The sequence below is a fragment of the Triticum urartu genome, chromosome 3A (genome assembly GCF_056163025.1).
Source record: "Triticum urartu cultivar PI428250 chromosome 3A, HENAU_Tu73, whole genome shotgun sequence".
In the NCBI taxonomy this organism is placed as follows: Eukaryota; Viridiplantae; Streptophyta; class Magnoliopsida; order Poales; family Poaceae; genus Triticum; species Triticum urartu.
The window spans coordinates 444876077-444896925 of NC_141875.1; the positions used below are offsets into that span (position 1 = coordinate 444876077).

General features: G+C 47.4%; 1 protein-coding gene across 1 annotated transcript; it reads left to right on the top strand.

The window, feature by feature from the left end:
* Positions 1–17324: 17324 nt before the first annotated feature.
* On the top strand, positions 17325–17774 carry LOC147980011 (uncharacterized). Its single transcript, XM_087515434.1, has one exon. The coding sequence runs from the start codon at positions 17325–17327 to the stop codon at positions 17772–17774; it is 450 nt and encodes a 149-aa protein (XP_087371560.1).
* Positions 17775–20849: the final 3075 nt, after the last annotated feature.

A 20849-nucleotide genomic window follows, 5' to 3' on the forward strand; every position in this document is an offset into this window, starting at 1 on the left:
CCAAATAAAAAGCAAACAAAACTCCGGAAAACCAAAACTTGACTTATTCATTAAATCTTCATTTTTCCTACTTTGGGAAAGTCACTTTATTCCCTCTCTCATATTTTTGATATTGGAAAAATTATTGAAGATGAAATAAATAAATCAAATGATCCTCTTTTCAAATTCGAGAAAACTCAAATGTGAAAATAACGAAATCTCCAACTCTCTCTGAGGGTCCTTGAGTTGCGTGAAATTTCTAGGATCAACCAAAATGCAAGAAAATATGTTATGCATGATGATCTAGTGTATAACATTCCAATTTGCAAATTTGGGATGTTACACAGCAGTATTGTGAACCCCCTTGAGCCGCCGAATTGGGCCGGAGTCTTCATGGCGGGAACACAGCCCGGGCAGAACTCCACAGTAGCAGCAGCAACAACAACCACCGGGTCGGCCACAGCTGGGTCAGGAGACCCCGTGCGCCCCCCGACTCAGATTCTGATGGACCTCATGGATAAACTGACGACTCTGTTGACTGTCGTGGTACAACCGGCAGATAAAGCTCAGCATGATGCAGAGGTGGCACGCGTACGTGAGGAGATGGTGCAAGCTAAAGAAAATTTAGCAGCAGAAGAGGTCAGGATGGCCGTGGAGCGGGCGGCTTTGGACGCTCATGCTCAACAGCTTCAAGCAGAGACTTTCTGGATCTCGATGGATCTGAACGTGTCAAACGAGGTCATGAGAAGAAGACATCAGAAAACTTAGTCACGTCTACCTCTGACGCTCGATCCTAGGAACCTTTTTCCTACACTCGGGGCCGGAACAAGCAACCCGCCGGAGGCAAATCGGATCACGACACCCGGGGCACCGGTTCAGCCGCAGGCCATGGAACCACCTCGTGCACATACACTTCGCCTCATTATGTACCAACACCACCGGGTCACTTCTCCAATCCCTTGGAAAACCTCATTGCCGCGTCGGCTCGTTTGGCGGCTCTCCCGATGGAAGGCGACTCGCCAGCGGCGATCGAAACGCAAAGGATGAGAGAACCTCTTCAAACAGCTCTGGCGCAGTAAGATGCGTACTCTTACAGTCGAGACAGGATCCATTCAACTCCTCACCCGAGCTGGAGCCCAAGCTACAGTAGGCATATGAATTCAGCTGACTTGTCAAGCAATGCTCAACGCCGCAACCGGCCACACAGGCATGAGCCTGTACAGGCCGGAGCCCTTAACTTGGCGGATCAGGAGAGGATCCGACAGGAGGCTGAGCGGGCATTTCAACTGGCGGCGGAGCAGGCGGCTCATCAGACTTTTCCGGCTTATCCAGCAACCTCGGTTGAGGCAGTAGTAGCCACAAGAACCGGAGGTGTCCCTTGTCTGGTGCCGGCCATACGTAATGAGCGTTTGCCGAAGGACTTCAAGGGGCCTCGTAAGGTGCCTAATTACACGGCCGATTTGCAGCCTGGGGCTTGGATTGAGAGTTATGAGATGGCTATGGAGCTGTTGGAGATCAGCGACGCGGCAATGGCTAAATATTTCACCATGATGTTGGATGGAACGGCTCGTACTTGGCTAAAAGGGTTGCCCCCCAATTCTATCGGCTCATGGGCGGAGTTAAAGGCCCGGTTCATTCAAAACTTCAAGGACACATGTAAACAGCCTATGTCAATCGTGGACTTGACTAATTGTAAACAAGAGGAAGGTGAGTCCACAACCCATTGGGCGCGCTGGGTCAAGGAGATAATTCATTCATCTGATAAGATGGATGCCGGTTCGGAAGTCTTAATGTTGGAGAAAAATTACCGTTGAACCTCTGAAGCAGAAGCTGGGGCGGCTTAAACGTGACTGCCATGACATGGGCCAGTTGATGGCGGCTCTCGTCAAGTATGCCGATTCTGATAGTACCAAGGACCCTGTGTCTGATGAAGAAAAGACAGGGAAGGGAAAGAAGAACGGTAACAACAAGGGTCACCAGCATAACCCGGCAAATCAAGGAGGTAATAAGCGTAAGGCTGACGAATTTGTGGCTAACACCAATGCGCAGGGCAACAATCAACGACGCAAGGGTAGGCAACCCCCTCGGTTGGGCGGATCAGGTCCCACCCTTGAGCAACTATTGAATGAACCTTGTCCAAGTTACGACACCCGGGAGAAGACAGCCACCCATCTGTGGAAGGACTGTACAATCATGAAGGCATTCAAGAATTCAAATGCGTTTGATGGAAGTCACGGCCCTGGCGGCGGTTCAGGTGGAGGCAGCTTTCATGGCCCGGGCGCCGGTTCAGGTGGAGGCGGTTTTCAAGGTCAGGGGCATACGGGTAACCAAGGAGGTTATAATCCACAACCCGGCCAAGGTAATCAGCAGCAATCCAGATATCAGAGCAACCCAAAACAATTGAATACTGGACAATATCATGTGTTTACCACTAGCTTGTGCAAGAGGGACCAAAAGCTTCACAAAAGGGCTGTCAATGCCATTGAGCCGACAATTCCGCGTTACTTACGGTGGTCAGAAAAGCCTATTGTGTGGAGCAAAGAGGATCATCCTCCCCGGATCGACAATCCGGATCACTTGGCCTTGGTAGTGGCGCCTCAGGTTGGTGGATATAAATTCACTAAAGTTCTCATGGACGGAGGCAGTAGCATCAACATTCTCTATTATGAGACGTTTCGCCGGATGGGGTTGACTGATAAGAGTCTTAAGCAATCCAACACTATTTTACATGGTTTGGTGCCCGACAAGTCGGCATACCCAGTTGGCAAGATTGAACTAGAAGTAGCCTTTGGAGATGAATATGATTCCAGAGTGGAGAAATTAACCTTTGAGGTGGTTAAGATCAAAAGCCCATATCATGCTTTGTTTGGACGGCCGACTTACGCCAAGTTCATGGCTCGGCCGTGTTATGTGTATCTACAGCTCAAGATGCCGGGTTACAAGGGCACCATTACAGTACATGGAAGCCGGAAAATAGCCCTGGAGTGTGAAGATGGAGATGCTACATATGCTGAGTCTGTTTGTGCAACAGAGGAGCTAAAGTTTTATAAAGATAATGTTGACCCGGCGGACATGACGTCCTTAAACAAGCCAACAACGGAGCATGAACTGGTGTTGAAATTCAAGTCAGCTGATGACACCAAGATGGTTGATTTTGTGCCCGGCGATTCAGCCAAGCAGCTCATCTTCAGTGCCAACTTGGATCCAAAATAGGAAAGCGCGCTCATCGAGTTCATCCGTGAGAACCGGGACATCTTCGCATGGAAACTTTCTGACATGCCGGGTGTCCTGAGAGAACTCGCTGAGCACACTCTTAATATTGATCCAAAGTTTAAGCCGGTCAGGCAATTTCTCCGATGATTCAACGAGGAAAGGCAAAAGGCCATTGGAGAAGAGGTGGCCCGGATCTTGGCGGCCGAGTTCATTGTGGAAGTCTTTCACCCAGAGTGGTTAGCCAACCCGGTGCTTGTACTCAAGAAGAACGACACCTGGCGTATGTGTGTGGATTACACCGATTTAAACAAGGCTTGTCCAGCTGACCCTTTTGCTCTCCCCCGTATTGATCAGATCATCGATGCTACGGCTGGTTGCGCACATTTGAGTTTTCTGGATGCTTATTTAGGCTATCATCAAATCAAGATGGCAGTCAAGGACCAGGAGAAGACAGCTTTCATCACTCCATTTGGAGCCTTCTGCTATGTGTCTATGCCCTTCGGTTCAAGAGTGCCCAGGCAACTTATCAACGGTGTATGCAGAATTGCCTTCACAGTCAAATTGGGTGTAATGTTCATGCTTATGTGGATGATATAGTGGTAAAGTCCAGGAAAGAGGAAACCTTGGTCACAGATCTGAAAGAGACCTTTGAGAACCTCCGGGTTTACAAAATGATGCTTAACCGGGCCAAGTGTGTTTTTGGAGTCCTAGCTGGCAAGCTCTTGGGATTTTTGGTGTCCAACCGAGGTATTGAAGCTAACCCGGAGAAGATTAAGGCAATCGCATCCCTGGCCAAACCAACATGCATTAATGAAGTTCAACGACTGGCGGGTCGTGTTGTTGCTCTGAGCCGGTTCATAAGCCGGTTAGGGGAGAAGGCGATGCCTTTGTATCAGATGATGAAGCAAACGGATGATTTTGTTTGGAGCGATGCTGTGAACTCTGCTTTTGAGGATCTGAAGAAACATCTTGCTGAGCCACCGGTCCTTGCTGGTCCAGTTGAGAAAGAGCCGCTGTTGTTATACGTAGCCGCCAACTCACGAGCTGTTAGTGTGGCAATTGTGGTGGAGCGCAAGGAGGTTGGCAAGGAACATCCGGTTCAATGGCCGGTTTATTACGTCAGTGAGGTGTTAATTGAATCTAAACAAAGATATCCACATTGGCAGAAGCTCGTATATGGGGCGTTCATGGCGAGCCGGAAGCTCAAACATTACTTTTAGGTCACCCAATCACTGTGGTTAGCTCTGCTCCTTTGGAAGACATCATTCAAAATAGAGAAGCCACTGGACGAGTCGTCAAGTGGGCCATTGAGTTTGGATCTCATGGGTTGAAGTATGTACCACGTACTGCGGTCAAGTCTCAAGCACTGGTTGATTTTATTAATGACTGGACAGAGATGGAGATGCCAGAGAAAAAACCAGACAACACATATTGGACTATTCACTTTGATGGGTCTAGACAGTTGGAAGGCTCGGGGGCTGGAGTTGTTTTAACCTCCCCTCAAGGTGACAAATTTTGTTATGTGTTGCGGCTGATGTTTCCTTGCACTAACAACACAACGGAATATGAAGCGTTGCTCCATGGTCTTCAAATGGCTAAAAAGATGAGCCTGAGACGGGTCCGGTGTCTTGGCGACTCAGATTTAGTAGCTCAACAAGTGTCACGCAAGTGGGATTCCAAAGATCCTCTCATGGCGACTTATCGCCGTGAAGTTGATGCTGTTGTAGGGCACTTTAAAGGTTATCAAGTGGAGCACATTGACTGTAGGAAGAACGAAGCGGCTGATGCTTTAAGCCGGTTGGGATCTCAGCGTAAGCCGGTGCCACCTAACACCTTTTTGGATATTTTGCATAACCCGTTTGTTAAGCTACCTACAGAAGAAGATCTAGCCTTTCCTGACCCGGAAGCGCAGTTGGTGGTGGCTCTTCACGTCATCCCAGATTGGACAGTGCCGTTCTTGGCTTACATGACCCGGGGCGAGTTGCCAGCGGATGAGACGCTAGCCCGGCAGATAACCTGGCGGTCTAAGTCCATGACGATTTCTGACGGAGAACTATACCATCACAGTGTTTCTGGAGCATTTCAGCGGTGTGTTTCCCCTGAAGAAGGCCAAGAAATACTTCATGAGATCCATAAAGGCGATTGTGGTCATCACGCCTGGTCAAAATCTCTGGTGGCCAAAGCTTTTCGTCATGGTTTTTACTGGTTGACGGCTCACGCTGATGCGGAAGATCTGGTCAGTAGATGTGATGGATGTCAAAAATTCACACGACGAGCGCATGTGCCGGCTCAAGACCTGCGGATGATTCCAATCACTTGGCCGTTCGCGGTCTGGGGGCTTGACATGGTTGGACCTTTCAAAAGGTCTAAGGATAAAAAGACACATCTTTTGGTGGCAGTTGACAAATTCACAAAGTGGGTTGAGGCAGAACCAGTGAGTAAGTGTGATACGGCCACAGCGGTTCAGTTCATGAAAAAGGTGATCTTCTGTTTTGGTTTTCCACACATCATTATCACTGACAATGGCACTAATCTATCCCAAGGGGCTATGGAGGAGTTCTGTCAGCGCGAGCATATCCGGCTTGATGTTTCTTCTGTAGCTCATCCTCAATCCAATGGTCAGGCTGAGAGAGCAAATCAGGAAATCTTAAAAGGTCTCAAGCCCCGGCTTATGGTTCCTTTGCAGCGAACGTCGGGTTGTTGGGTAGAGGAGTTACCCTCGGTGCTGTGGAGTATCAACACCACCCCTAATAGGTCTACAGGTTATACACCTTTCTTCATGGTTTATGGAGCGGAAGCAGTATTGCCTAGTGACATCCATCATGACTCGGACCGTGTGGCGGCTTATGTTGAAGCTAACAATGAACAAGCCAGAAAGGATGCACTTGAGTTGTTAGATGAGAAAAGAGACTTAGCGGCGGCTCGATCAGCAATTTATCAACAGGACCTGCGCCGTTATCACAGCCGCCGGGTTAAGTCCAGGACTTTTCAAGAAGGTGACCTGGTGCTCCGACTCATCCAGGATCTGTCAGATGCACACAAGCTATCCCCACCTTGGGAAGGACCCTTTTTGGTCACCAAGAACTTAAACAATGGGTCATATTACCTCATTGACGTTCGAGAGCACAAAGACTCACGTAAGTCGGAAGAGGAGACCCGCCGGCCATGAATCATTGCTCAACTTTGGCCATACTACACCTGAGCCACCGGCTCTCATCATGTACATACTTTGAGGTTGTATATACTATGATAAGTAATAAAGCAGGACCATCGGTCTCTTTTCTTTTCAAAGATTACACATCTTTGCTATTTTGACTACTATTTTCAAATGACTATTAAGGAGCTGATCATATTTGAATCAAGTCTAACCTTTTTGGTCCGGCTTATGATCGTATTCGAATCTAGCTGCAAACTATCAAGGTCACTTGGGGGCTTCCTGTTCAAACATAGGACGTATTCGAACCAAAGAGAACATAGCTGTCGTAACCCTCTTGATCAGCTCAAAGCCAAACTCACTAGGGGGCTTCTTGATTGTATTCGAATCACAGCTTAACCCCTTTTGAGTCTAACTTGGATCGTATTCGAATCAGGTTCGTTAAAAACCTCTCAAGGTCAGTTGGGGGCCTCCTGTTCAAACATAGGTCATATTCGAACCAAAGAGAACATAGCTGTCGGTACCCTTTTGATCGGCCCAATGCCAAAGCCACTGGGGGCTATATGATCGTATTCGAATCTTAGCTTGACACCTTTGGTCCGGTTTACTGATCGTATTCGAATCAGAAAACCCCCAACCTTTAGTTACAAGGCTAATTTTGTTTACCTCCCGTTATTTGTCTTATCGGTTTTTTGTTATCTCAATAAACAATCATGGTCTTTTCACCAGCTTGACTATTTGACAACAAGCCGCAAGGGCATGATAATCATCAGGTATTCAGAAGCATTGACTTCTCGCAAAGACTTGATTATCAACCTCGTCACCCGGGTCATATAAACCGGTGGTCCGGAGGTCAAAGATATAGGTATGGCTATTGTTTCAGTACAATTTCCTTCTGTATTAATCAAAGGTTATTTCAACCTTGTTTTCTTTTTACGTCTGGTTCTGTTTTCTACTATGACAAAAATATTGGTTGTAAACCGGGTGTTCTGACCCATTCGGTACTAAGCCGCCAAGCCAGTTTTTTCCCTTTTATCTACAGAAACAGAGTGGAAATATTGCAGGAACAACTATAAATATGATGCATATATTAACATCAGCAAAACGCAGAATCACACACGGTGTCTTATGCGCGATGGCATAGGCAAATTATGCAGTGCTTTCACAACTAATCTATTACAAGGCTTTAAAAAGCCCATGAAGGTGGTCTTCACCCCTCCCTCGCCAGCTCACCGCTTTTTGCCAATTGGAAGTTGCGTTTTGACCATTCAAAACCGTCTACAGCAGTAAACTCTGCTTCTTCATCAATCAAGCCGGCTGGGTCAATATCCGGAGAAAATGTATGCTGACGAACCGGCGGGATAAGGTCGGTCACTTTGTAGGAGGGAGTCGCCATCTTCTTATTATCCAAGTCAAAACCCAGCTGGTATTTATCGATTTTTGTTTCATCTCCAAGAATGGTGGCCTGAGGTAGCACCTCCCTCACGCAAGCAGCGAAGTCATCCTGTTCAAATAGTGACTCGTCTTCCTTTACCATGGGGTACCCTCTGGCTACATCCGCTGGGTCTAGATCTGGCACCCAAGCCTTGGAGCGGCTTAGAACAGTTAAAGCCCCGGCTCTAGCACAAGAACACTTGACTTCTTGGAACCTGGCGGGTAAGATTGACAGCTTCTTTAAGACATCACTGAGCTGGTTGGGTCCTTGATTGGCAGGAGAGATAGCGGCAAGTGCCCGTTGTGCGCCAATGTACAATTGTTCTACTAAAGTATACACCGTCTTCAGTTTAGTCACATTGTCTTGGCTCAGGTTCTTGCTTCGTCGGCATGCACATGGTTTTTTTAAACAAAGGGTCAACTAGTATTTTGTATTCCGGTCCAAAGAAGGTCAAAAAGGTCAGTACAGATGACTTACCGAAGATGGCGGACACCATTTGAGACACCTGGTCTTTTAAACCAGTCAGCTCCGTAGTAACCTCTTCAAGAGCTGCTTCAGCTTTCTCGGCGCTTTGTGTCAGCAGCGTTTTCTCTTCAGCCCAGGTTTTATTCTTGCGGCCAAGTTGGTTCTCAATGTTTCCGTCTCAGCAAGACTTAATTGCAGTTTGGAGTCAGTAGACTTGATTTCTGCCTCCTGATCCGCCAGCCAGGTCTTTGCATCAGTTAGTTGCGAGCTCAGTTCAGATAAGGCATTCTGCAAAACATACCCAGATGAGTCAAGATTTCAATTAAGGTTCAAAATTTAAGATTCAAGTCTTAAGTACTTTGCACTGCAAAACCACTTGACACTTGGGGGCTAATGTATGCCAAAACAATTTCTTATGACTCTAACATACTTTAAGTCCCAAGTACTTTACAAAGTAACAACACTTGGTACTTGGGGGCTAATGTATGCTATTCAGCAAATTTCTCAAGGTTAAGCCGGATTACAATGTTTTTTGGATTCGGCACAAGACAGTTATGGAAGTTCAAAGAACCGGCTCATTTATGGTCAAATGAACTGGCCCTTGGGGGCTACAGGTGAAGCTTTGTTCTATTTTATTGGACTCCAGAAAAATATAAAGGTAAAGTCTTAGCCTATATCATAAAGTCTACAAATCATTCCGGTTTTCTCATAATCTGAAGACTTGGGGGCTGGCAGAATATAAGTAAGCCGGAGGAACATACATCGTACTTCAGCTGCAACTGCTTGACCATTTCGATCTCTGAGTCACGGGTGGAGTGTACATGGCTGAGATAGCCGGATAATATGTCATTGGCATTCAGATGGTCATAATGCGAAATATCAAAACACACTTTTTGTTTCTCCAGCGCCTCTTGTTTCACAGTATGACGATCCAACACGGTGGGATTCCCTGGCTCAATGAAGCGGCTTCCAGTGATCAGAATGTCTTGAGCAGACGGTGATGGCGGGTTAGCCGAGCTGGACGGTCCAGTAGCAGAAGGGTTAACGGTGGTATCGTCGACTAACGGCTCAGGAGGATTTACTTCAGCGTTGACAGGCGGGTCTTCTGGAGCTTCAGTCAATGGAGGAGAAGATGGCATGGCTGGTTCAGATGCAAGGACTGGCGGGTTTCCCACCGGCTTAGTTACCTTGGCCTTCTTGGACTTGGCTTGGCCAGTAAGAAAGATATTGTGAAACAGTCAGTATAAAAAAGCAGTTTGAAAGATACGGAGGAAAGATTATTTTTTCCTTACCCAGGGGCAGTCTTGAAGGCCGGAAATTGGGTTTGAGACGAGTCGCCGAAAGAGCGAGACACCTCCTGCAAAGATAAAACAAAGTATGTAATGCAAGGGAGAAGATCCATTAACAGAAAGTTAGACAAGGAAATAAACCTCATTCTAGCGTTTTTGAAGAGTCTGTTGAAGAACAGCAGGTGGTTTATCATCATTCCGGGTCTGACGACGGCTCTCGTGTTGCTGCTTTTTCAAAAGAAAATGAGGATCCAGATAAGCCAAAGGGTGTGAAAACCTTACTTTCTGGGTTACCAGTCGAACTTTTCGTCTTGGCAAATGGGCTGAGTCGGAGGAAATAGTTACCTCTTCTTCCACGGCCTGACTGGCCCCTATGTCGTCCTGGCAATGATCAGTGTTAATAAGATTATTAAAAAGTTGGCCAAGGGAGTCAAGGGCTACCTCCGACTCGGAAGTATCATCAAGCTTCAACAGATCTTCAGCGGTGCTTTTCTTCTTCTTCTTAGATCTCTGGGTCGTTTTCTTGGCGGTTATGGTGGCGGCTCTGGCTTTTTTGGCGGCTTCGTGATCGTACTTGGCTTTCCAGAAATCAGATTTGGCCTATAAACAAACAAGCAAGATGAAAGGTCATGCAAGTAAAAAAACATGGCTGGGAAAAAATACCAAAGAGAGAGATCAGAGGTTCTTTACCTCTGGCGCCGGGTTAAGTTTGCAGAAGGGGTTTAACCCGACCTTACTACAGTCTTCATATTTGCCGTTTACCAGAAGAGTTGACATTGCAACAATATCTTCTTCGGGTAAATAAACGGAGCTGTAACAAAGAGAATCATTCGGACCTCCACCATATTCATATTCATACATCAGTTTGGATCGGAGGCTTAGAGGGATGACCCGCCATGAGATCTAGCAGCGGGTCAAATCAACCCCGGTTAAGCCGTTCCCCAATAAAGCATTAATCCTTTTGATTGATGGAATCAGCTTCTTGCGTTCGGTAACAGTAAGTTTGTCAGGGAGCGCAAATTTGGAGTCAAGACGCTCGGCGCGATAACCCGGCAGTGGCTTCTCATTTGCTGGTGAAATATCTTGACAGTAGAACCAAGTCTGATTGCAGTCTTTGGGATGACTCGGCAAGACTATAAGGGGGAAGACGACACCCTGTCGGCGTTGAATCGAGATGCCTCCAAGTTCCAAGCTAAGGCCATTGGTGCACTCGTTCTGCCGGTTCAAATAAAAATACTCTCTAAAGAGCTCCACGGTCGGCTCTTCTTGAAGGTAAACCTCACAGAGTACTTGGAAGTTGCAGATATTGGATATGGAATTTGGTCTGATATCTTGAGGGTGGAGGTTGAAAAAATGGAGGACTTCTCTGAAGAACTTTGAGCCAGGTGGGGAAAAACCACGGTTCATGTGGTCAGAAAAGACAATGACTTCACCATCTCTTGGATTGGGCCGTTCCTCGTCCAAGTCAGGTGCATGATAAGACATGACGTTCTTCCTTGGCAAAAAACCTATGGGACTAAATCCTTCAAATTGTCCTCAGTCATGGTTGATGGAACCCAGTTGCAGACATTCGGCTGTTTGGACAGCATGATGTTCAAAAACAAACTGAAAAGAAAGCAGCATGCCGGCTCAATTCAATAATGATGATACAGGGGAGTAATGGCGGCTTAAATAAGGTCTAATGTCATATAAGGAAAAGTAAGCCGACATAGTAAGCCGCCATGACTACAGACACTTGAGAAATACCAGCGGCAGAATTGGTTAAGTATGGAGACAAACAAGTTTCTTAACTTCTGGATATTATTATGGATCAAATGGCCGTTCAAAATGAAAAATTTCCTAGACCTAAAAATATAGCTCAAATGAGTTCATCAGTTCTAATGCGGCCTTCGTACCAGAAAAAAGGGTCTACTAAATTCAAGAGGAGGCACCAAACAACTACTGCATAAGCATACATCTCTTTTTGGATCAAGAAGAGGCGGCAGTGGAAGAATTGCGAAGAACCACGAAGAACTACGAAGAACACGCAGGAAAACCTAGAAGCTCTAAATGCGGATCTCAGGAATGGAGGGTGAATACTTACGGCCACGGATCCTCCACGGAAGGTCGCCGCATTTCTCTGAACTGATTCTGGTTGATGCAGTGGCCAAGGTCGACGATGACGAGGTGCTCTGCAACGGCGGTGGAGCTCGAGCAGCAGCAGAGGTCGCGAGAGTAGGAACACGAAGAAGAAAGGAGAATGAGAAAAACCGGCCGTGTGCCTATTTATAAGGAAAAAAAGCGAACAGGCGAGCGCGGAATTCGAGGAACACCCAAATAATGGTTATTCAACTAAACGGACGCCTCGATTCTCGGGAGGCATTAAAAATGAAGATCTGTTGAGAGATGATGTCATAAAAGTTTTTTATGTTTTCAAGAGATGACGTCATGGCGGGTTACAAAAAACCTCTGCGAGGATAAGAAGATGGATTTTGTCTAAGTGTTGAAGATTGACAAAGAACAAAGTTCAAAGTCAACCTGGGGCCTAATGTTGGGGATATAGCTATCAGTTATGACCCGCCCAGGAGGGGCTGGGTCAAGACCCAATGACGGGTCACAAAGGAAGCCCAGTAAACACTCAAGGCGATAGTTTGTTAAATCTTATAGAAGGCCTAAAGGCCTATAGGCCGCTTAAGGTCCAATATTGTAAACCGCCGTATGTAAGGAAAGACTTGTAAAGAAAGGCATGTAAAAGAAGTCACCGAGCTGGACACGATTTATGAGCTGGCAGGGACTCTGTAGGCCACTAGGCGTCAACCCGTGTATATAAGGGGACGACCCGGTGGTGGCTTAGGGCAAGAGACAAGAGATCGATAACCAAGCCGGCGAACTAGCCTCTTGGCGATCGAAACCCCAGCAATATCAACACAACTAGACGGAGGCTTTTAGCTTCATCGTAAGGGGCCGAACTAGTATAAAACCTCTCATGTCCTTTGTCCCGATTAACCCCTTTAAGCTTCCTAGTTGCAATGGCCCTACGACTAAGTCCTTTTGCTAGGACATCTGCCATGACAATTCCACGACAAATTGCTTGACCGATTTAAACTTCGGATCAATATTGAGAGTGTGCTCAGCGAGTTCCCTCGGTACACCTGGCATGTCTGAAGGTTTCCACGCAAAGATGTCCCGATTCTCATGGATGAACTCGATGAGCGCGTTTTCCTATTTCTGATCCAGATTAGCACTGATACTAAACTGCTTGGATGAATCTCCAGGAACAAAGTCAACTAGCTTAGTGTCATCAGTTGATTTAAATTTCAATAGGGGGTCATGCTCTGTGGTTGGCTTCTTCAAAGATGTCATATCCATCGGGTCAACATTATCTTTGTAAAATTTCAACTCCTCTGTTGCACAGGCAGACTCAGCATAAGCAGCATCGCCTTCTTCACACTCCAAGGCTATCTTCCGGCTCCCATGCACTATAATGGTACCCTTGTAACTCGGCATCTTGAGCCGCAAATAAACATAACAAGGCCTTGCCATGAACTTAGCATAAGCCGGCCACCCAAACAGAGCATGATAAGGGCTCTTGATTTTAACCACCTCAAAAGTCAACGTCTCCAATCTGGAATCATGATCATCACCAAAAGACACGTCCAAAGATATCTTTCCCACTGGATACACCGACTTACCAGGCACCACACCATGAAAAACCATGTTCGATGGCTTAAGATCTTTGTGAGTCAAGCTCATGCGACGAAAGGTTTCATAGTAAAGAATGTTGATGCTGCTGCCCCCATCCATGAGTACCTTTGTAAATCTGTACCCTCCAACCTAAGGCGCCACCACCAGAGCTAAGTGGCCCGAATTATCAACCCAGGGCGGGTGATCCTCACGACTCCAAAGAATAGGATGATCAGACCATCGCAAGTAACGGGGAATGGCCGACTCAACTGCGTTCACTGCCCTTTTATGTAGCTTCGGATCCCGCTTACACAAACTCGTAGTGAAGACATGGTACTGTCCACTATTCAACTGCTTTGGGTTACTCTGATAACCAGACTGCTGTTGCTGATTCCCTTGACCAGACTGTTGATTAAAACCACCTTGATTGCCTTGGCCCTGGAAGCCACAGTTTGAATCGCCACCACCAAAGCCAGGTCTGTGAGAGCCGGATCATGAACCACCATTCGGGCCATGATTGTTATGGAAAAAATTGGAATTCCTATATTCCTTTATGATGAAGAAATCTTTCCACAGATGAGTAGCCGGCTTCTCGTGCGTGACATGCTTCGGGCAAGGCTGATTCATCATTGCCTCAAGGTTAAATTTTGGTCCTACAAACTGGTCCAGTTTTCCCTTGTGATTGGTGTTAGCCACAAAATCTAAATTACCATCAGCCTTGTGCTTACCATTGCCACCTTGACCTGTCAGGTTATGCTGCTGCCCTTTCGTATTGCTGCTCTTCTTTCCCTTACCCAGCTTCTCATCATTAGACTTGGGGTCCTTGGTACTATCAGAGTCGGCATATTTGACGAGAGCTGCCATTAGCTCCCCCATGTCATTGCAGTGGCGTTTAAGCTGCCCGAGCTTTTGCTTAAGGGGGATGAAATGGCAATTTTTCTCCAACATCAGGACTGCTGAACCGGCATTGATACTATACGACGAGTGTATGATAGCTTAGATCCGGCGCACCCAATGGGTTGTTGACTCACCCTCACCTTGGACACAAGAATCCAAATCCAGGATTGACATAGGCTACTTGCACATGCCTTTAAAATTCTGGTTGAAACAGGCTTTTAACTCTTCCCATGACTTTATGGAGTTAGCAGGCAATCCTTTCAGCCAAGTACGAGCCGGTCCATCCAACATCATCGTGAAGTACTTAGCACATGCAGCATCACTAACATCTAACATCTCCATGGCCATCTCATAACTTTCAATCCAAGCTTCAGGGGGGCTGATCTGCTGTGTAATTAGGTACCTTACGAGGACCCTTGAAATCCTTAGGCAAACGCTTATTACGCAGAGCCGGTGCTAAACACGGCACACCCAAAGTTCTGGAGCTCACCCCAGCCTCCACAGATGTTGATGGGTAAACTAGAGGTTGCTGTTGAGACGCTAATTGAGCCGCTAGCTCCGCCTCCCGATGCGCCCTGCCCTAATCCACCAAAGTCTGAGCATTAACACTATCGCGCGCCGGGTCATGCCCACAAGGCTGGTTACGATGCTGTTCACTACTTGAAACTGCGGGCACCTCAATATGCCTGTTATAACTCCGGCTTGGATGTGGGGTTGAATGAATCCGTTCACGACTATACGAATAAGCCGCCTGTTGAGCTACAGCTATCTGAAGAAGCTCTCTGGCCCTCTGCATCTCTATCACAGCTGGAGACCCGCCTTCAACTGGAAGACCCGTCAATCGTGATGCCGCAGTGATCATATTATCCAAAGGATTAGAATAATGAATCGGCGGTGTCGGCACATGCTGAGGCGGAGTCATATCCAAATGAGGCGGATCCATCGCATGCGGCTGAACCGGCTCTCTAGTCACACGTGCTTCGGCTGCCCGGTTCACCATCGGCGGGTCACTAGTACCTGCTCCAGGCGTGTTTAAGAGATTTCTCGCATCATAAACCAGGGGTAAACGACTCTGGTGCCTCCTCCTCATGACCTCATTTGAGGTGTTTTGATCCAAGGTGAGCTAGAAAGAGTCTGCCTGGATCCGTTGTGCGTGAGAATCCAAAGCAGCCCGCTCTGTAGCCATCATAGCATTCTCAGCCGCCATCTCCTCCTTGGCTTGAGCTATCTCATCTTGTAGCTTCTCCACATGGCCCACATCCACCTTGTGCTGTTCCTGGTTGTCCGGGGTAACCTCCACCCCCATAAAAGTCGCCAAAGTCTCCAATAACTCTATCAAGGCTTGAGCCGGCGGGCGTGCAGTGCCACTAGCACCAGCCGTCGTCACAGTAGTTGAGCTAGAGGTCCTAGCCGCGGCGGTTGTCGACCATGAAGATCGCAAACCTGTTCGATGGCTCATAGGGGTCCGGAATATTGTCACCATCGGAACAGCCCCCAAGCCAGCTGTCTTGCAACTGATACATTGAATTGGTCTCGCCTTTGGACGATTCACCATCAGAGTAGATGGTCGTCTCACCACCAGACACAGATCCTTCCTCAACTTCCACCCCATGGATGAAATCAACAAAGGCATGCTTCACGATGGGCTGAGCCATCTCGATGATGTTGGTGCAGGTGCCTGGCTCAGGACTCGGTTCGCTGATCTTGCTGATGAAAAAGTGGATTCCGCCAAAGCTGACCCGGTACCCGTACTCAATTGAGCCGGCCTTGGGGCCCCAGCCTGCATGGTCGATGTAGAGCTTGCCGCGACGACTCTTGGTCATCCGGCCTACAGCGTATCCCTTGATCCCTTCGAAGTTGCCCTTCAAGAACTCGAAACCACCGTGCGCTGGCCCCATGGCGGGCGCCAATTGTCATGGATTTGACACGGCATATGTCCTGGCAGAAGGACTTAGTCGTGGAGCCATTGCAACTAGGTTAGCTTAAAGGGGTTAATTGGGACAAAAGGACACGGAGAGTTTATACTGGTTCGGCCCCTTGCAGTCAAGGTAAAGGCCCACTCCAGTTGGGGTTGTATTGCTTGGGTTTAGATTACCAGGGAGCGAATATGCTTGACCTAGTTCACGATCTCTTGTTTCTTGCCCTAAACCGCCACCGGGTCGTCCCTTTATATACACAGGTTGACGCCCGACGGCTCACGAAGTCCCACCCGGCTCATACACAATGTGTCCGGCTCGGTGACTAACTACACTTGCCTTACAAAAAAAATCATACATATAGCGGTTCATCCTCTTGGGCCTCAAGTCGCCTCCGGGTCTTGGGCCGTCAACGGGCTTGTATGATCCGCCATCTTCACATTTAAGCCGCTAGTGGTATGACCCGGCCCCTCCTGGGCGGTTCATACCCAGTAGTTATATCCCCAACAGAAGCCGAATGAAACTTTGAGAGATTTCATCCAGAGATGGACTACCCTTCACCATGTGGTGGAGAATGTGTCAGAACACCAAGAAGTCTGCGCCTTCAAAGAGGGTGTCCAGTACGAAGAGCTCATCCTGAAGTTTGGTCAATCCGGAGACATGTCTCTGGGCCGAACGATGGAAATAGCCACTCGGTATGCAAACGGTGAAGAAGAAGACTGACTCCGTAATGGTAAAGGGAAACCAATCGAACAGGACACTTGAGGTGGAAACACCAGTCGGAAACAGAAACGTAAAGCCGAAGCTGCAGGCCCTGCCGAGGCCGCAGTTCTGAATCAAGGGAAGTTCAAGGGAAAACCTAAAGGTCCGTGGGTGCCCAAAAAGGTGATAGATCAGTCAGGAAACGACGTCTTGGATTTACCGTGTCATATCCACACAAAAAGCATGAAGAGGGTAATCTGATTCTGCCCAAACATACCACTCGACAGTGTCAGCTCCTGATTCAGCAGTTCTAAGAGGGTCAACCCACGGAGAGGGACTCTGATAAGGATGAGGAGAAAAAAGAGGATGATGGTTACCCCAATGTCAACGCTACTTTGATGATTTTTGCTGACATTGAGAGCAAAAGTTGACTAAAGGTCATCAACAGGGAAGTGAACATGGTTGCTCTGGCAACTATGACGTACTTGAAGTGGTCAAATACCCCCATAACATTCGACCAATCTGATCACCCAACACACGTTGCTACCCCCGGGTGGCAAGCGTTGGTGGTCAACCAAGTCGTTGGGGGCACCTGACTGACTAAAGTTCTTATGGATGGTGGCAGTGAACTGAACGTTCTGTATGCTGAGACCCTTCGAGGGATGGGCATTCCAATGTCCAAACTTAGTGAGAGCAACATGCAGTTCCATGGATTCATCCCAGGAAAGAAGGTAGAGTCACTCGGACAGATTGCTCTTGATGTGGTTTTCGGTAATTCCAAGAATTACTGCAAGGGGAAGTTGACGTTTGAGGTGGTAGATTTCCACACTGCCTACCATGCTATACTAGGTAGGTCCGCATATGCTTGTTTCATGGCTCGACCATGTTATGTGTATCTCAAGTTGAAGATGTCTGGGCCCGGAGGCATGATCACAGTCACAGGAAATCGGCAAAGAGCTGAAGAGTGTCTTCAGAAAGGCTCAAAAATTGCAGATGAGCAGATGGCAGCAGTAGAGATGGAGGAATACAAGAAGAATGCAGATTTGGGTGATCTGCTGTGAGATAAGAAGCATGCCTCAGAGTCCGCATTCCAGTCAGCCGATGAGACAAAGCATGTCCATATTCACCCGGAAGTACCCAACGCTGCTCCGACCCACATCTCAACAACACTCAACAACAAATAGGAAGAAGCGCTCATCTAGTTCCTCCGTGAGAACTGGGACATCTTCGCATGGAAACCATCAGACATGCCGAGTGTACCTAGGGGATTGGCTGAGCACCCTTCGCATGTCGATCCGAAAGCAAAACCCGTCAAGGAACATCTCCGTCGGTCCGTCATGGAGAAGAGGAAGGCCATTGGCGAAGAAGTAGCTCGGATCTTGTCAGCTGAGTTCATCCACGAGATATACCACTCCGAGTGGCTCGCAAATGTCGTCATGGTCCCCAAGAAAGATGATTCATTTCGTATGTGTATTGACTTCAAGCATATCAATCGGGCCTCCCGAAAGATCACTTCCCTCTTCCCCGCATCGATCAGATTGTCGACTCGACTGCGGGGTGTGAGCGCTTGTCCTTTTTGGATGCATATTCCAGGTACCATCAGATCCGACTATATGGTACCAACGAAATAAAAACAGCCTTCATCACCCATTCGGGTGTTTTTGCTATGTCACCATGCCTTTTGGTCTCAAGAATGCTGGTGCCATGTTCATGCGCATGAACCAGAAGTGCATGCTCACTCAAATCAGTCGGAACATGGAAGTCTACATGGATGATATCGTGGTCAAGTCACACAAAGGTTCCGACTTGCTGGCTGAGCTTGCTGAAACATTCGCCAACCTAAGAAGATATGATATCAAGCTCAACCAGTCAAAATGCACATTCGGAGTCCCAGGAGGAAAGTTACTCGGTTTTCTCGTTTCCAAACGAGGGATTGATGCAAACCCAGAAAAGATCGGAGCAATTCTCTGAATGAAATGCCCTGTGCGTGTGCATGACGTTCAGAAGCTTACTGGTTGTTTGGCAGCATTGAGTCGGTTCATTTCATGTCTTGGCGAAAAGGAGTTGCCTCTTTACCGACTGATGAAAAAATCTGATACTTTCGAGTGGAGTCCTGAAGCTGAAGCAGCGTTTGTAGAGCTCAGAGCCCTACTTTCCACCCATCTGGTGCTTGCTACTCCATTCAGCAAAGAGCCTCTATTGTTGTATATTGCAGCCACTGGACAGGTTGTCAGCACAGTGCTCACACTCGGTGAGAGGAAGAAGGCAAAGCCTACAAGGTTCAACGCCCAGTGTATTACATTTCTGAAGTTTTGACTCCGTCCAAGCAAAGGTATCCGCATTACCAGAAGCTTGTCTACGGAATTTATATGACCACGAAGAAAGTTGCACATTACTTCACAGACCACTCAGTTTCAGTTGTCAGCGACGCTCCATTATCAGAAATTTTGAACAATCGAGATGCAACCGATCAAGTGGCTAAGTGGGCGATTGAACTCCTCCCTCTAGATACCAAGTTTGAGGCAAAAAAGGCAATCAAATCTCAAGCAATCGTAGATTTCCTGGCAGAATGGATTGTGCAACAACAGCCGACTCAATTTCACTCGAAACACTTGACCATGTTCTTTGATGGATCCAAAATGTTAAATGGTTCTGGTGCTGGGGTAGTTCTAGTATCCCCAAGAGGTGACAAGCTCAGTTATGTTCTACAAATTCACTTTGATTCCTCCAACAATGAAGCTAAATACGAAGCACTTCTCTACGGGTTGCATATGGCCACTTCACTCGGTGTCCGTCGCCTGATGGTATACGGTGACTCAGACTTGGTGGTCAATCAAGTGATGAAAGAATGGGATGTCCGGAGCCCTACCATGACCGGGTACTGCAATGCAGTAAGGAAGTTGGAGAACAAGGTTGAAGGGTTAGAGCTCCATCACGTTCCTTGACTCAAGAATCAAGCAGCTGATGACCTGGCAAAAATAGGTTCCACTCAGAAGCCTATTCCTAGTAATGTGTTCCTAGAGCATCTCCACACACCATCAGTGAAATAAGGTCCATTTATAGAGGAGCCCCCGCAACTAATAAGTGCTACCAATCCGACTGAAGTTGAAGTACCAACAGTAGTTGACTTGATCATGGAGGTTCTAGTAATCACTCCCGACTGGACAGTGCCATATATTGCATATTTGCTCAGGCAGGAGCTCCCAGAGGATGAGGATGAGGCCCGCAAAATCGTTCGAAGATCCAAAGCCTTCACGGTAATAAGTGGACAACTTTTCAGAGAGAGTGTTACCAGAGTAGCTCAGTGATGCATATCTCCAGAAGAAGGTCGACTGATCTTAAATGAGATCCACTTAGTGACCTGTGGTCACCACGCGCCCTCTCGGACCATAATGGCCAAAGCATACCGAGCTAGATTCTATAGTCCGCGAGTAAATGAAATGGCTAAGGAGACAGTCGAGAAGTGTGATGGTTGCCAATTTTACTCGAACATGTCCCACAAGCCCGCATCGGCCTTGAAGACTATTCCACTCATCTGGCCATTTGCTGTTTGGGGACTGGACATGGTTGGACCCGTGAGAATCGGCAGAAGTGGCTTCACCCATCTACTCATAGCAGTCGACAAGTTCACTAAGTGGATCGAAGCCAAAACCATCAAGAATCTCGACTCAAGCACAACCATTAATTTCATCAGAGAGTTAATATTCCGATATGGAGTCCCTCATAGCATCATCACGGATAACGACTCCAACTTTGATTCCGATGAGTTCATAGCTTTCTGCGCTTCCCAAGGCACTCGGGTTGACTATGCATCCGTTGCGCACCCGCAGTCGAATGGACAAGCTAAAAGGGCAAATGGGTGACCTCAAGCATGCAGCTGGAGCTTGGGTGACCGAGTTGCCGTCTATTCTATGGGGATTGAGGATGACTCCTAATCGGTCGACTAATCGAACCCTGATACGTCTCCAACGTATCTATAATTTTTGATTGTTCCATGCTATTATATATTCTATTTTGGATGTTTAATGGGCTTTATTATACACTTTTATATTATTTTTGGGACTAACCTATTAACCCAAGGCCCAGTGCAAATTGCTGTTTTTTTTGCCTATTTCAGTGTTTCGCAGAAAAGGAAT